Source organism: Heptranchias perlo, chromosome 5 (assembly GCF_035084215.1).
Source record: "Heptranchias perlo isolate sHepPer1 chromosome 5, sHepPer1.hap1, whole genome shotgun sequence".
NCBI lineage: Eukaryota > Metazoa > Chordata > Chondrichthyes > Hexanchiformes > Hexanchidae > Heptranchias > Heptranchias perlo.
Window position 1 is genome coordinate 11,085,740 of NC_090329.1, and position 17,363 is coordinate 11,103,102.

Here is a 17,363-nt window from a genome sequence, read left to right on the forward strand (position 1 = left end):
ACTCTGGCACCAGTGGAGCAAACACATGTGGAACTCATTTCGGCGGTTGCAGAAACACCTGTATATCCCCCTGACTATCGAATCTCCCATAACAATTGCATATCTTTTGTCCCATGCAGCTGAGTCTCCCATGGTGCCATGGAGTCCCCTGAGGTGTGAACATCCTCACTGGTATTATTTGAGTGCCACAATTGTAGGGGACTCTTGTACTATCCGCCTATTCCTCCTAGTCTGTCTGGTGGTCACCCACTCCCTCTCCGCCTGAACTCTCTGTAGCTGCGGGGTGACCACTTCCTGAAACGTGCTATCCATGAAACTCTCAGCTTCCCGTATGCACTGTAGTGATGTCAGCCGTCCCTCACACAAAGCGTTCTGGAGTTCCCACATGGCACAGGATATGCATGTGACAGGCACCTCTGTCCTACCATGTCAGCTAACAGTTATTTAAACTGTTTAGCTTTAAGGCAATTTACTGTTTAACACTAAAACACTAACGAACCACTAAGGTCACTAACCACTAAGAACAATAACCATTAAAAACACTAACCAATAAACTAAACACTGACTGACTTACCCTTGGCACTCCTCCTTGTCTTGTTATGTCACTTTTTGACTTTTTCTTGATTTTTTGATTCCTCCCTATATGCTCTGCTCAGTCTTAGTCTTCTAAAAAGAGAATTATGTATTTTTTATTTAAGTTTCAAAAGTAGACAGATTAGTTGATAGTCCCTTGGTTGAAATCACTTAGCACCTCCTTCCCACACTCACCAAATTCCCAGTTGAAAGTCCTCACTTAGTCAGCAATTCACTCCATTAGAGGTTCACCCTTTGTCTTTACCAACCAACCAACCAAACTTGCAGTTTACCACTTTGCCCCACCAACTGGAAGGCAAATAGACTCTTCATTTCCCGATTGGATGATTCTTGCCTGTGTCAAGCCGAATTCTCCCCCTCTCCACCATCGCCAATATTTTTAGTACCAACAAATTGAAGGAAAACACTTTTTTTTAAATGCCCCTATGATTTGTCTCCTGGGTCACTGGCAGCAGTGTCCTGGAGATGAATCTTTCAATTCCTGGACAATCCTGGAGGGTTGGCGGCCCTATGGGAGACAGAAGCAAAAAAAAAAGAGATGGAGAAAAGAAAATCAGAAATGCAAAAGCAGAAGAGGGACAAAGAAACAGCAACAGGAAGACAACAGAAGCGAGTAAAAGGGTGACCATATTCTCGTCGCCGCCCTGCGCGCCACCTACAAACTGTGGGAGATCGACTGGCACATTAACAGTCTTGTGCACAGCACGCACTTCATTGCAGTTGGCACACTTTCACCCATCCTACGTTACACCTCGGCGTCTCCTTTAAGCTTTGCCATAGGAGGCCGTGCAAGGAGGGTCAAAAAAAAAGAGCGAGACTGATCACCACCGAGGCCAGTGGTGCCGCGTTTATTATTACTAAGAATAAGACCTCGAAACAGTCGAGATATTTCTTAAACCCACCTCCAAATGAAAAAGGGAGTGTTCCATCCATTCAATGGACAGATGTGTTTGGCGGCTCCTCCCCGGATCCGTTAGTGACAGTTGGCCGCACGTTCTTTTCCCGGCACGCTCCGCGGCGCCTTTCTTGCCCGCCATGTTTAAATCTTTCTACCGCCGCTGAGCGGAGCGGAGTGGAGAGACAAGGTGGGTGGGGTTTATTGTCCGTTTTGGTTCATGAGGGTAATGAGCCGAGAATTTAACCAAAAAGAGAGTGTCGGTGAATGTTCGGCTTGACCTCAGCTTTCGTGCGGCCGAGGTCCGCTGGCAGCTGTTAAAACAGAGCCGAGCTCGGCACCGCACGCGACCGGCGGCTGACTAAACTGCCCACCGCCAGCTCACGGTCCGAATCCCGGGGGCACCACGGCTATGAAAATTGACTTTGTATATAAAATACACCATTTTGCATTGGGAAATGAGGCAGGAGCATAGGTACACACCGTACACGGTGACCTATCTGATTTGCTGTTTGTGGGATCTTGCTGTGCGCCATTTGGTTGCTGCTTTCCCCCACGTGACCGGAGTCGCACTTAAAAAAAAAGTTCATTGGCTGTAAAGTACTTTGTCCGCGCGGCGGGGGGGGGGGTATTTATTTAAATGCAAGTTCTTTATGTTATCTTAGTGTTAAGATGATACTCAAACTGTGCATCTTAGCCTAAGATGTCACCTGAACATGTGGAATCATTGTAGTTTAGAATAATATAGGTTTAAATACACTTTCTAAGGAAATACAATTCAGTAATTAGAATGTGTTCTTATCTGTATCAAATGTGAAAGAAAATGTTTTCTGGTATTTGTAAATTGTATTAAATGTCACCAATGAGATTGTAGTTTTGCAGCTGTGATTGGGAGTCACAAATAGTGTGTTCCCTGCCAGGTACCAGAATGAAGGGAAATAACAGAGCAGATGGAAAAATACCTGTCAAGGGGGGAAACCAGCTGGAAGTTGTAGTTCATATAGGCACTAATGACATAGAAAGAGTAGGATGGAAGCCTTGCAGGTTTGAGTTAGATTCTAGACTTAAGATCTTTAGGGTAGTAATTTCAAGTTACTCCTGGTGCCATGTGCCAGATATAAATTTGAAGCTATCAGCCTTAGCTCAGTAGTAACACACTCACCTCTGAGTCAGAAGATTGTGTGTTGAAGCACCACTCCAGAGACTTGAGCACACGATCTAGGCTGACATTTCAGCACAGTACGGCATTGTATGGTGCTGTCTTTCAGATGAGATGTTAAATTGAGGCCCTGATACCATGGGCATGATTTTGGCTGTGAGCCGGGAACTCAGTGTGTCGGCAGATATTCGATTGGGGAACCCGAAAGCCAAGTGAGTGCATCGCAATCTGTGATTGCTGTTCAGTTGAAGGTGAGTATTTGTGCTTTCAGGTTTACCATGCACCAAAGAACCAGATTGACAGACTGACTGCATGTTGGAAGGGAAAGGAGCTGTGAAGCAGAGAAGGGGAGGGGAGGGGGGAGATCGAGATCGAGATCATGGGCCATGGAACGAATCGGAGGGTGGGGACGTGGACAGCACTGGGTGGGCCTTGAAGATTCGGGGGGAGATGTCCAGGATCGGGGGGATCCAGTATTAGCAGGTCAGGGTGGGGCGCGGGGGGGTTGACCAATTGCGGGGGTCCTGTCACACAGGTGAGCTTGTTGGGCCTGGATGAAGCACTCTTGCTCCTCCGGGCCCACAAGCAGTGCAGTAAAGGCACTCAGCTTATGGATCCAGCCCTTTTTGCCTGCTTTCACCTGACGTGAATTGGAAGCAATGGGGAACCCGAACAGGTAAGGTTAAATTCATTTTACTTCTGCAATACGCAAAAAATTAAGTACCACAACTATTTCATTGAGGTACATCGCCCCTTTTAAGTATCGGCCCACCGGCTTTAAATGGGTGTCTGCTGTGCGTATCAAACACACCTGGGTCAAACCCAGAAGTTGACGCGTTGGAGCCGGGATGCAGCCCAAAAAGCTGTTGTTTTAACCTCCTGCCTGTCCCCACCCTACCTGTTCTTGGAGGTTAAAATGATCTCCCATATTACAGGAATTGTATCATGGCACTGAAAAAGATGCAGCAAAGGGCTACCTACCATCTGATACTTAGCTGTAGACACTTGAGTTACAATGAGAGATGACAGAAGCTGGAGAGGAGACTGATAGCATATATTATTGATGCATTCAAGATCCTTGAACCTACAAGTTGAACCCTGCAAAATCTTTAACCGTAGCCCCGAGAACGACAACAGGGAATACAGGCTGAAGCTCAGAAGAGAGGAGAATGACCAGATATAACTATTTCACACTCAGGATAGTCACTTTGGAATGGACTGCTCAGGGATTTGAATCATAGTAGGTACAGCAAAGGAGGAGGCCCTTCAGCCCATTGTGCCTGTGCCTGCTTTTTGAAAGAGCTATCTAATCAGTCCCATTCTCCTTTTTTGCCATAGCCCTGTAAATTTTTTCTCCAAGTATTTATCCAATTCCCTTTTGAAAGTTAGTATTGAATTTGCTTCCACCGCCCTTTCAGGCAGAGTATTGCAGATAATTACAACTCGCAGCGTGAAAAAATTTCTCCTCATGTCGCCTCTGGCTCTTGCCGATCACCTTAAATCTGTGTCCTCTGGTTACCGACCCTTCTGCCACTGGAAACAATTTCTCTTTATTTACTCTATCACAACTGTTCATGATTTTGAACACCTCCATCAGATCTCCCCTTAACCTTCTTTGTTTGAAGGAGAACAACCCCAACTTCTCCAGTCTCTCCACATAACTGAAGTCCCTCATCCCTGGCACTGTTCTAGTAAATCTCTTCTGCACCCTCTCTAGTCTTAGTGTTATGTGTATAGTGTTCTCTCTCAATGGCCCTGTCCAACTAGGGACTACATTTAAAAAGCAGACCCACAAAGGTAGTAATCTCTGAATTATTACCTGAGCCACGAGCAAATTGGCATGGGGTCAATAGGATCAGGGAGATGAATATGTGGCTCAAAGATTAGTGTGGGAGAAGTGGGTTTTGATTCGTGGGGCACTGGCACCAGCACTGGGGAAAAAGAGAGCTGTTCCGTTGGGACATACCACACCTGAACCATGCTGGGACCAGAGCTCTAGTGAATCGAATAACTAGGGAGGTAGATAGGGCTTCAAACTTAATAAGGAAGTGGAGGGTCCCGGTGGAGAGAAATCTAGAATTCTGAAGAGAAAAGACAAGGAAGCAGTGCAGGAAAGTGATTGGGGTAAGGATAAACAGATTGTTAGGAAGGGACAGAGCGTACAAACAAGAGTGCACTAACAAATAGGGTCCAGTTAAGAAAAAATGGTAATAAGACAAATAGGGCCATAATACAAAAAAAATGCGAAGAAGTCTAAAAATGTTAGACAAATCTAAAGGCACTGTACCTGAATGCCGAAGCATTCGTAATAAGCGAGATGAATTAACAGCGCAAATAGATGTAAACAGATATGCTATAATTGCGATTACAGGGAGATGGCTGCAGGGTGACCAAGGCTGGGAGCCTGAATTTTTTTTTATTATTCGTTCATGGGATGTGGGCGTTGCTGGCAAAGCCAGCATTTATTGCCCATCCCGAATTGCCCTTGAGAAGGTGGTGGTGAGCTGCCTTCTTGAACCCCCCCGCGGTCCGTGTGGTGAAGGTTCTCCCACAGTGCTATTATGAAGGGAGTTCCAGGATTTTGACCCAGCGACGATGAAGAAGCGGCAATATATTTCCATGTCAGGATGGTGTGTGACTTGGAGGGGAACGTGCAGGTGGTGTTGTTCCCATGTGCCTGCTGCTCTTGTCCTTCTAAGTGGTAGAGGTCGTGGGTTTGGGAGGTGCTGTCGAAGAAGCCTTGGCAAGTTGCTGCAGTGCATCCTGTGGATGGTGCACACTGCAGTCACTGTGCGCCGGTGGTGAAGGGAGTAAATGTTTCGGGTGGTAGATGGGGTGCCAATCAAGTGGGCTGCTTTGTCCTGGATCGTGTCGAGCTTCTTGTGTTGTTGGAGCTGCAGTCATCCAGGCAAGTGGAGAGTATTCCATCACACTCCTGACTTGTGCCTTGTAGATGGTGGAAAGGCTTTGGGCAGTCAGGAGGTGAGTCACTCGTCGCAGAATACCCAGCCTCTGACCTGGTCTTGTAGCCACGGTATTTATATGGCTGGTCCAGTTAAGTTTCTGGTCAATGGTGACCCCCAGGATGTTGATGGTGGGGGATTCGGCGATGGTAATGCCGTTGAATGTCATGGGGGGGTGGTTAGATTCTCTCTTGTTGGAGATGGTCATTGCCTGGCACTTTTCTGGCGCGAATGTTACTTGCCACTTATGAGCCCAAGCCTGGATGTTGTCCAGGTCTTGCTGCATGCAGGCACAGACTGCTTCATTATTTGAGGGGTTGCAAATGGAACTGAACACTGAGCAATCATGAGCGAACATCCCCATTTCTGACCTTATGATGGAGGGAAGGTCATTGATGAAGCAGCTGAAGATGGTTGGGCCTCGGACACTGCCCGAAGGAACTCCTGCAGCAATGTCCTGGGGCTGAGATGACTGGCCTCCAACAACCAGTACCATCTTCCTTTGTGCTAGGTATGACTCCAGCCACTGGAGAGTTTTCCCCCTGATTCCCATTGATTTCAATTTTATGAGGGCTCCTTGGCGCCACACTCGGTCAAATGCTACCTTGATGTCAAGGGCAGTCACTCTCACCTCACGTCTGGAATTCAGCTCTTTTGTCCATGTTTGGACCAAGGCTCTAATGAGTTCTGGAGCCGAGTGGTCCTGGCGGAACCCAAACTGAGCATCGGTGAGCAGGTTATTGGTGAATAGGTGCCGCTTGATAGCACTGTTGACGACATCTTCCATCACTTTGCTGATGATTGAGAGTGGACTGATGGGGTGGTAATTGGTCGAATTGGATTTGTCCTGCTTTTTGTGGACAGGACATACCTGGGCAATTTTCCATATTGTTGGGTAGATGCCAGTGTTGTAGCTGTACTGGAACAGTTTCCTAGAGGCGCAGCTGGTTCTGGAGCACAAGTCTTCAGCACTACAGCCGGGATGTTGTCGGGGCCCATAGCCTTTGCTGTATCCAGTGCACTCAGCCGTTTCTTAATATCACGTGGAGTGGAATGGAATTGGCTGAAGACTGGCTTCTGTTATGATGGGGATTTCGGGAGGAGGCTGAGATGAATCATCCACTCGGCACTTCTGGCTGAAGATGGTTGCAAATGCTTCAGCCTTGTCTTTTGCACACACGTGCTGGACTCTGCCATCATTGAGGATGGGGATGTTTACAGAGCCTCCTCCTCCCGTTAGTTTAATTGTCCACCATAATTCACGACTGGATGAGGCAGGACTGCAGAGCTTTGATCTGATCCATTGGTTGTGGAATCGCTTAGTTCTGTCTATAGCATATTGCTTCCGCTGTTTAGCATGCATGTAGACCTGAGTTGTAGCTTCACCAGGTTGACATCTCATTTTTAGGTTCGCCTGGTGCTGCTCCTGGCATGTTCTTCTATACTCCTCATTGAACCAGGATTGATCCCCTGGCTTGTTGATAATGGTAGAGTGAGGAATATGCCGGGCCATGAGGTTACAGATTGTGCTGGAATACAAATTTGCTGCTGCGGATGGCCCACAGCGCCTCATGGATGCCCAGTTTTGAGCTGCTAGATCTGTTCTGAATCGATCCTATTTAGCACGGTGATAGTGCCACCCAACAAGTTGGATGGTGTCCTCAGTGCAAAGACGGAACTTCGTCTCCATGAGGACTGTGCAGTGGTCACTCTTACCAATGCTGTCATGGACAGATGCATTTGAAACAGGTAGATTGGTGAGGACGAGGTCAAGTAAGTTTTTCTCTTGTTAGTTCGCTCACCACCTGCCCAGGGTATCCAAGGGTATTCAATGTTTCGGAAGGACAGGCAAAAAGGAAAAAGTGGGGTGGCGTTGTTAGTAAAGGATGAAATCAGAGCAATTGTAAGGAAGGCTATTGGCTCAGAAGATCAAGATGTAGAATCAGTCTGGGTGGAGTTAAGAAGCACCAAAGAGCAGAAAACAATGGTGAGAGTTGTCTATAGGCCTCCAAACAGTGGTGGTAATGTAGGGGATGGGATCAAACAGGAAATTAGAGATGCATGTAATAAGGGTACTGCAATAATCATGGGTGACTTTAATCTGCATATAGACTGACCAAACCAAATTAGCAATAATACTATGGAGGATGAATTCCTGGAGTGTGTACGAGATTTTTTTTAGACCAGTACGTTGAGGAGCCAACCAGGGAACAGGCTATCCTAGATTGGATATTGTGCAATGAGAAGGGGTTAATTAATAATCTTGTGCTGGGTCCTTTCAGGGAAGCGTGACCATAACATGATAGAATTCTTCATTTGGATGGAAAGTGAAGTAGTCCAGTGCGAAACTTGGGTCCTAAATCTAAACAAAGGAAACAATGAAGGTATGGGGAGTGAGTTGGCTATGATGGATTGGGGAGCTTCATTAAAATGCAAGACAATGGATAGGCAATGGCTAACATTTAAGCAACGAATGCATGAAATGCAAGTTATACGTTCCTTTCTGGCACAAAAACACAAAAGGAAAAGCGGCCCAACCATGGCTAACAAAAGAAATTAAGGATAGTATTCGATCCAAAGAGGTGTCATATAAAGTTGCCAGAAAAAGTAGCAGGCCTGAGGATTGGGAGCAGTTTAGAATTCAGCAAAAAAGGATCAATAGATTGATTAAGAGGGGAAAAATAGAGTATGAGAGTAAACTTGCAAGGAACATAAAAGCGGACTGTAAAAGCTTCAACAAGTATGTAAGAAGAAAAAGATTAGTGAAGATAAATATAGGTCCCTTACAGTCAGAAACGGGAGAATTTATAATGGGGAACAAAGAAATGGCAGAGCAATTAAATAAATACTTTGGTTCTGTCTTCACGGAAGAGGACACAAATAACTTCCCAGAAATGCTCGGGAACCAAGGGACTAGTGAGAAGAAGGAATTAAAGGAAATTGGTATTAGTAAAAAAAAATAGTGCTGGAGAAATTAATGGGACTGAAAGCCGATAAATCCCCAGGGCCTGCTAATGTACATCCCAGAGTACTAAACGAGGTAGCCATGGAAATAGTGGATGCATTGGTTGTCATCCTCCAAAATTCAATAGATTATGGAACAGTTCCTGTAGATTGGAGGGTGGCAAATGTAACCCCACTTTTTTTTTAAAAAGAGGGAGAGAGAAAACAGGGAACTACAGACCGGTTAGCCTAACATCCGTAGCAAGGAAAATGCTGGAGTCTATTATAAAGGATGTGATAACAGGACACTTAGAAAATATCAACGGGATTAGACAAAGTCAACATGGATTTATGAAAGGGAAATTGTGTTTGACAAACCTGGAGTTTTTTGAGGATATAACTGGTAGAATAGATAAGGGAGAACCAGTGCATGTGTATTTGGATTTTCAGAAGGCCTTTGATAAAGTCCCACATAAGAGGTTAGTGTGCAAAATTAAAGCACGTGGGATTGGGGGTAATATATTGGCATGGATTGAAAATTGATTAACAGACAGAAATCAGAGAATAGGAATAAATGGGTCTTTTTCGGGGTGGCAGGTGGTGACTCGTGGGATACCGCAGGGATCAGTGCTTGAGCAATATACATCGATGATTTGGATGAGGGAACCAAATGTAGTATTTCCAAGTTTGCTGATGACACAAAACTGGGTGGGGTTGTGAGGAGGATGCAAAGTGGCTGCAAGGCGATTTAGACAAGTTGAGTGAGTGGGCAAATACATGGCCGATGCAGTATAACGTGGATAAATGTGAAGTTATCCACTTCAGAAGGAAAAACAGAAAGGCAGAGTATTATTTAAATGGTGATAGATTGGGAAATGTTGATGTACAAAGGGACCTGGGTGTCCTTGTGCACCAGTCCCTGAAAGCAAACATGCAGGTGCAGCAAGCATGTGGCAAATGGCATGTTGGCCTTCATTGCAAGAGGATTTTAGTACAGGAGCAAGGATGTCTTGCTGCAGTTATACAGGGCCTTGGTGAGACCTGGAGTATTGTGTGCAGTTTTGATCTCCTTACCTAGAATATACTTGCCATAGAGGGAGTGCAGCAAAGGTTCACCAGACTGATTCCTGAGTGGCAGGACTGTTGTATGAGGAGAGATTGGGTCGACTTGGCCTGTATTCACTAGAGTTTAGAATGAGAGGGGATCTCATTGAAACGTATAAAATTCTGACAGGACCCGACAGACTGGATGCAGAGAGGATGTTTTCCCTGGCTGGGGGGGCGTCTCGAACAAAGGGTCACAGTCTCAGTTTACGGGGTAGAACATTTAGGACTGAGATGAGGAGAAATTTCTTCACTTAGAGAGTGGGTGAACCTGTGGAATTTTCTACCACAGAAGGCTGTGGAGGCCAAGTCACTGAATATATTTAAGAAGGATATAGATAGATTTCTAGACACAGAAGGCATCAAGGGGTATGGGGAGAGAGCAGGAATATGGTTTTGAGATAGAGGATCAGCCATGATCATATTGAATGGCGGAGCAGGCTCGAAGGGCTGAATGGCCTACTCCTGCTCCTATTTTCTATATTGCTATGTCCTATAGTTTGATTCACTAATTTTAATATCTATCCGGCATCATTGCCTTTACAGTCCATAAATTACATTCAGGATTAATCAAACAAGCAGTCTGTGTGAACTGGCATATCTTCAATATAGTTCATAAAGCAAATTCATGTACATTATCTTGTACAGACAGTGTCGTATAGGTACTGTATAAATCCCTACAAACTATAGTTTGCTGTGAATTTCCCTGGTAGAATAATCATGATGAACAAAGAATGATGCTGATGATAAGTTGGAGAGAGTTGGACAAGTTTGGCAAGAACTGTGTATTCTGTTTTTGAAACTCTCGAGCCAGCTCGGTGGACGAAAGTGGTTGTTTCGGGTCCAGTGCATTCCTCTCTTCCTAAATGCACGGAGTCGTACAACACCAGGTGAGAGTCCAACAGCTTTATTTGAAATCACAAGCTATTGGAGCTTTCCTCCTTCGTCAGGTGACTCACCTGACGAAGGAGCAAAGCTCCGAAAGCTTGTGATTTCAAATAAAGCTGTTGGACTCTCACCTGGTGTTGTACGACTCCGTGCATTTGTCCACCCCAGTCCATCACCGGCATCTCCGCATCATGGCTCTCTTCCTAAGGTCGGGAAGGAGCAAATAGAGATGATCTAGAAAGAAGGAAAATTAAGATTGGTTATAGCGTTGCGCATTCTTTTTTCTATCATTACGCGAATAGAAATTGAACCGATTTAATTAAGCGATTTTGATCCATTGGTCTGTATATTTCAACTTATCATGGAATAAGGCAGCTTACAATTGAAACCAACCTTTACCTTGTCTATTATGGGTTCTGTTTCTATCACTGCTTCGGATAGGACATTCCATGACCCAACAACCCTCTGTGTATTTTTTAAAAAATATGTTTCAGTCACTTCCTTTACTCTTTTGGTAATGATCTTAAAAAGTGCTCTCTAATTACTGACTGTTCAACCAGTGGAAATAATCCTTGGTAATTTTGAATATCTCTTTCGGATCTCCTCTTGATCTGCTCAGTTCTAATGAATGTATTTTATATATTTAGTTTATGTGTGATGGAACGTGAGCCAGTGAGGATATGGAGAAAAAAAACTTGCATTTATATTGTGCTTTATAATGTTGGAAATGCTTGGAAGTGTATCCATAATGAATTGGTTTTAGAGTGCAGTGAATTATGTTGACAAAACAATCATTGAATTTTAAGCATGGAAAGAAGCTCTTCACTCGTCAGTCCTGTGCTGACTTTCTGAAAGAGCAATGCACTTAGTTCCATGCCCCTGCCTGTCCCCTTACCTTTCTAATTTTTTCATTCAAATATTTATCCACTTCAGTTTTAAAAGCTTTTATGGATCCTGTTCCCACCACTCTTTCTGGTCGGCCATCCAATTTCTAACAACCCTCTTTTTAAAAAAAGAAAAAAAATCTTCCAATTGCTTTATTCGTTCTTTTCATGCTGAGCTTAAATTTACACTCTGAAGGAAAGTGGCAAAAAATATTCACGTTACTCCAATCAGCTGCTGTTTACTACTTTTTCACGGGGAAACGTTTGCGTGGTTTCTCTTTTTTGCATAGGACTCAACAGTTTATTGTATGTGACAAGACCAAGACATGGAAAATAAAACTTGGGGGCTGTATTTTGCAAAAGTTCTTACAGCTATTTTGAATTAGCTCTACACCCTGCTCTTATCTCCTTGAATTTGAGCTCCTTGGGACAATTTAAATTACTTATGATAATTGGATTTTTTTATGCCAGAACTAATGCTATTTGTTGGCAGTGAAGACAAACCTTTGGGTTGGATAATTTAAATAAATATCCAATTGCAAAGAAATGCACCGCAATGACACTGCTCCAAAACTCCTGGTGGAAAATGGGAAGTGGGTGGTAATTATTGTTAAAACTGGACAGCCATGTGGCGAAGGAAAGAGTACAAGAGCCTGGTCTTTAGTTGCTTCCAAGCCTTTATTCAGAGTTTCCTCTTGCGCGCGCACACACCACACCCTAGCTAAACTCTCCTAAAAAAGGATCCAAGAGAGTCCCCAATCGATACCTACCACCTGAATACAATTGATACAAATCATACAATTATCAATTATTGCTGGTATGCTCAAAGTTTCATGGATGCCAAGTATAAACTCAGACATGGCCAATGGCCACTTGCTGCCTGGTGCTCAAGGGTATGTAATCTCACCACAAAATTAAGTTCCCTTGTCTTCCTGAAGTTTACTTTGCATTTAATCAGATGTCTTTTGTTGTACTTTTATTTATCTTCGATCAATGAAACAAAAGTATGGCCAAACTTCTTTGCAAAAAACTGGAATAACATGTAGGACAGATGAACTCCATACCCTGCATATCATACAAAAAATATTGCATCTAAAATTCCAATGTGTGATTTGGAGGCTTTCAGACAAATCTTTTCCCTCTGTATACATCAGAAAATTGGGTTGCTGTTCATCATTTGAGTCTTTATTTTGGCACCCAAATTAGTTCATCCTATATACCCTCGTCTGAAAGATATTGATAGTTAACTAAACCAGACCTGTATGCAACAAGACTACAATATAATCCTGAGTGATGTGCAGCTTAACTCTTTACTTGCCAGAGGCATCGACAACTGAGTCAGCCACAGGTTCATTAACTAGCACAGCTAGCATTAATTAGCAGCAGCTATGGTGACATAATTAATCCCATCACAAGGTTGTATTGATTATTGCAAAAGTAAACATATTTAATATTAATTAACAGCATCCAAATATAAGGGCAACAGTAAATTTAAGTATCACAGTATCTCAGCTGGAGCTGAGTTTGTTTAGTGACTGAAAATAACCTTATTATACTATGTCCAAGTTTACAGTACACACTTAGCAAGTTTATGTTTATATTCTGTGCACCATTGGAAAGTTTCTAGTGCTAAGGATGTCCTTTTGTGATGTGAGTATAAGATCATACAATCTCTCCATTTGTGGTAGGTTGGATGCTGTTGCGTCAGGCAGTTCTGCCTCCGTCTGGGATGCTTTTGTTTCACTCTGGGGATGCCTGTGGCAAGCTGTCAACTACAGTCGTTGCCGCCTTCGGTTGTCATCTTCTCTTCCTAGCTTTAGCTAACCGTGCAATTCTCTGTAGCTGTTATCGTGTACTTTCACTCTATGCTCACATCTTAAGCTATTAAATTAACTGTTGCAATACACTTTACAGTCTTTTATTTCTGTTTGGACTGAACACATAACCTCTCAATTTCTGACTTTCAGAAATGAAATATGTCCTCGACCTCCATCCCTCATCAGTGTTGTCCCTGGACCCTAGTTTCTCCTATTCACATTCTATTTTGCTCCATTCTGTTCAGGATCTGTTTTACTTAGGTTTTGTCTTTCTAAAGCCATTTACAGCCTGACTAACCTCTTTGTTTATCATCTCATGCTTTTCACCTTTTCCATTTTAAAAAAAAAGAACTGTTGAGAGGATAATAAATCTATTCCCATGAGCTACCTCTTTGTAGTAGTTTTTAGGATATTTGCCCCATGTTCCTCTTTGTTATGAAGGGATTGTCTTTCTTTCTTGGTTCTGATAAAGGATTTCTAATCAAAATATTAGCCTATCTTTTCAGATGCTGATGGATCTGCTGTGTATTTCTAGCTTTTTTAAAATTATGATGTCTACGTGTTGCTATGCAATCCCAAAATAATGTTTTAAAAATATATTTATACAGCTAATCTGTGAGGAACTTTCCAGACTGAGGCAAAGAAGCCTTACACAGACTCCTGCAGAATGACAAGTGACTGCAGCAAAAAAACTATTCTCCAAGGTACTGAATAAACGTGTAAATTGCCCAATTGTGAAAATACTTCCATTGTTGCAAAGTTAATTCAAGATGGCATTGAAATAACAGTATATTTGAATTTAGGCTGAGGCTTGTCTTTTAAAGATTGCAAAATGGCTGTTTTCTTGCCTGCTTTTAAAATCAACTTGTTATTATTATAAATCTTGTATAAAATATGGTGTGTGTATATGCCAGCTGGATTCTTCCCCTCTCAAAAATGAAAAGCCATGCTGGGCCTATGTGGATGAATTTTTGAGGCTGGAAGTGACTTTTATTCTTTGTATTAAAAAAAAATTGTATGTTGTGTACCAAAGAATGGTCGTAATATTTTATTTAAAATACAAAACATCAAGTCTGCATGGATTGATGCAACATAATTCAAATAGCAGAAGTTATTAAATCATCTGGGCTGCAGAGGGATTGTAAATTTTGTAGGTGAGATGAATCTTTTTTGATTTTCAGGTATTGATTGAGGACCATCTGATGCTAAATATTCTCCTTGTACAGGGAAGGAGAATTAAGAGAAATTTAGTAGGGGTACTTTCTGTTGACAGTGCTTCTCCTATTTCTGTCTGAAAAATCTGCTTTATTCCCCTCTCACTCTGGATTTTGTTAAAAATCGGTGACATTTTTAAACATATATAGACTTTGTCAGAGCCTTAAATGTTACCATAATTTTTGTGCCTTTCAAATAACATGGGGTGATTGTAACCCTGAGTGACTTCATTCACTTCAATGCATATTGACATTTCAGGCTTCCTTGAAAGCTGATCCAAAGCTAGGGTTTGATCATTGTACGTGACATTATGGTTACTAATTGAATACTGTTTCTTTGCAGATGTTGTGGCATTTGTGGAGGTGTGGTCATCAAATAAGACTGAAAACTATTCAAAACCATTCATAGAACATTTGATTAACATGGGTGCCACAGTGAGTATTGCTTTCGACAGAGATGTTTTGACATATTTAGTACTGTAAATGCAAGGTTTTAAAGCTGCATTTGAAATTTGAAAAATGGCTTCCTTTTGTCACTTATCACCAGTCAGTTATTTTTGGAGGGGAAGGGTTACTTTGTATACTTCTAGCTATTCATTTGTCAGGTCTCACTGTGACATTCATGCAGGAGTTCTGTTCACGGGGGTCTGTGATGAATGCAGCTCTTAAGTCATCCACGAGGAGGTGATCGTCAGACTGGATTTCATCAAGCGGTTCCTCCGAATGAGATCATGAAACTTCTGCATGAGAAATTGCAGTAATGAATGTGTGCCGCACCACATGAACACTGGACTTCATAAATTACATTTGGTTATTACCCTAACTTCTATTTAATTCTGTCATAAAAATATTTTAATCATAAATTATTTCATAAATTGGAGTTCAAATAAGCTATGAATGTTGCAGGGCCTTTCCAAATAAAGATGAACTGAACTGAGTTGCAATAAATGAGGTCACACGGAAAATGATTTTATTTTGAGGAGAGGAAAAGTTTGTTTTTTAAATTAATAACTACCGCACCTACTCGTGTCTCCGCCCCCCCACCCCTCCCTTTAGATGACCATTAAAGCTCATACATCCCATCACTTGATGACTGTTTCCTAATTTACGTCATGTCTTTTAATCCTTACAACTTTGGTGTCTTAGAACCATAGAAAAGACGCAGCACAGAAGGGGGCCATTCGGCTCATCGTGTCCGTGCCGGCTCGAAGAACATCCAGGTGCCCATTCTAATCCCACCTTCCAGCACCCGGTCCGTAGCCCTGCAGCTTACAGCACTTTAGGTGCAGGTCCAGGTACTTTTTAAAAGAGTTGAGGGTCCCTGCCTCTACCACCAATTTAGGCAGCGAATTCCATCTGGGTAAAAAAGTTTTTCCTCATGTCCCCTCTAATCCTTCCACCAATCAGCTTAAATCTATGTCCTCTAGTTCTTGAACTCTCCACTAAGGGAAACAGGTACTTCCTGTCTCCTCTATCTGGGCCCCTCATAATTTTGTATACCTCAATCAAGTCACCCCTCAGCCGCCTCTGCTCCAGGGAAAACAACCCCAGCCTATCCAATCTCTCCTCGTAGCTGCTATTTTCAAGCCCTGGCAACATTCTTGTAAATCTTCTCTGCACTCTCTCCAGAGCAATTACGTCCTTCCTGTAATGTGGTGACCAGAACTGCGCACAATACTCCAGCTGTGGCCTTACCAGCATTTCATACAGTTCCATCATTACATTCCTGCTTTTGTATTCTATACCTAGGCTAATAACAGAGAGCATTCCGTATGCCTTCTTCACAACCTTATCCACCTGTACTGTCACATTCAGGAATCTGTGCACATGCACTCCAAGGTGTCTCACTTCCTCAACCCCTCTCAGTATATTCCCGTTTACTGTGTATTCCCTTTTACTGTTTGCCCTCCCTAAGTGCATTACCTCACACTTCTCCGGGTTGACTCCATTTGCCACTTTTCCGCCCACTCCACCAACCCATTGATATCATCTTGGAGTCTACAGCTATCTTCACTATCAACTACACGGCCAATTTTTGTGTCGTCTGCAAATTTGCCAATCATGCCCCCTACATTCAAGTCCAAATCATTAATATATACCACAAACAGCAAGGGACCCAACACTGAACCCTGTGGCACACCACTGGAAACGGATTTCCATTCGCAAAGACATCCATCGATTTTTGCCCTTTGTTTCCTGTTACTGAGCCAATTTTGGATCCAATTGGCCACATTTCCTTGTATCCTATGGGCTTTTACCTTTCTGACCAGTCTGCCATGTGGGACCTTGTCAAAATACCTTACTAAAATCCATGCAGACAACATTCACTGCATTACCCTCATCAATCCTCCTTGTGACTTCCTCAAAGAATTTAATCAGATTTGTAAGGCATGACCTTCCCTGAACAAATCTATGCTGACTATCCCTGATTAAACCATGCCTTTCCAAGTGACAGTTCATCCTATCTCTCAGAAGGACTTTACTTTAAGTCTTGGCCTTTCACCTTAATTCTTCATTTGATGAAAAAAAGAACTATTAGCAAGCTAGGTGTGAAGTAAGGAGGTAGGGACTCATGTCTATTCATCTTGGTTTCCCAATGAAAAAAAAATTGTTTTTCATTCTATGCTTTCCACTTCTCTCTAAATTGATTCCTAAAACAGAAGAGATTGAAGTGTCATGCAACCACAGATTATCTAGGTAATTTGTCCAGGGGACGACTTAGCTGACATAGACTGAAAAGATGCACGTTTCCATATCTCCATAGATGCAAGGTTTATCGGTGCAAGGTATTTTCCTTCAGCTTCCCCACAGCACCACAAAGTTCCTGTATGTATGTGGCATCTGTATATCTCATGATGCAGCACTTCCAATTATATGAAAACGTAAATGATTGGATCTTCAG

At 42.9% G+C, this 17,363-nt stretch overlaps 1 protein-coding gene across 1 annotated transcript in view; it reads left to right on the forward strand.

The window, feature by feature from the left end:
- Positions 1-1,614: 1,614 nt before the first annotated feature.
- The window catches only part of mcph1 (microcephalin 1), a 306,044-nt gene continuing 290,295 nt past the window's right edge, over positions 1,615-17,363 (forward strand). Inside the window, exons 1-3 of the mRNA XM_067984009.1 lie at positions 1,615-1,679; positions 13,856-13,951; positions 14,805-14,896. Coding sequence (XP_067840110.1) covers positions 13,915-13,951; positions 14,805-14,896 — 129 coding nt within the window. The 5' untranslated portion in view covers positions 1,615-1,679; positions 13,856-13,914. The remainder of the gene's footprint in view (positions 1,680-13,855; positions 13,952-14,804; positions 14,897-17,363) is intronic.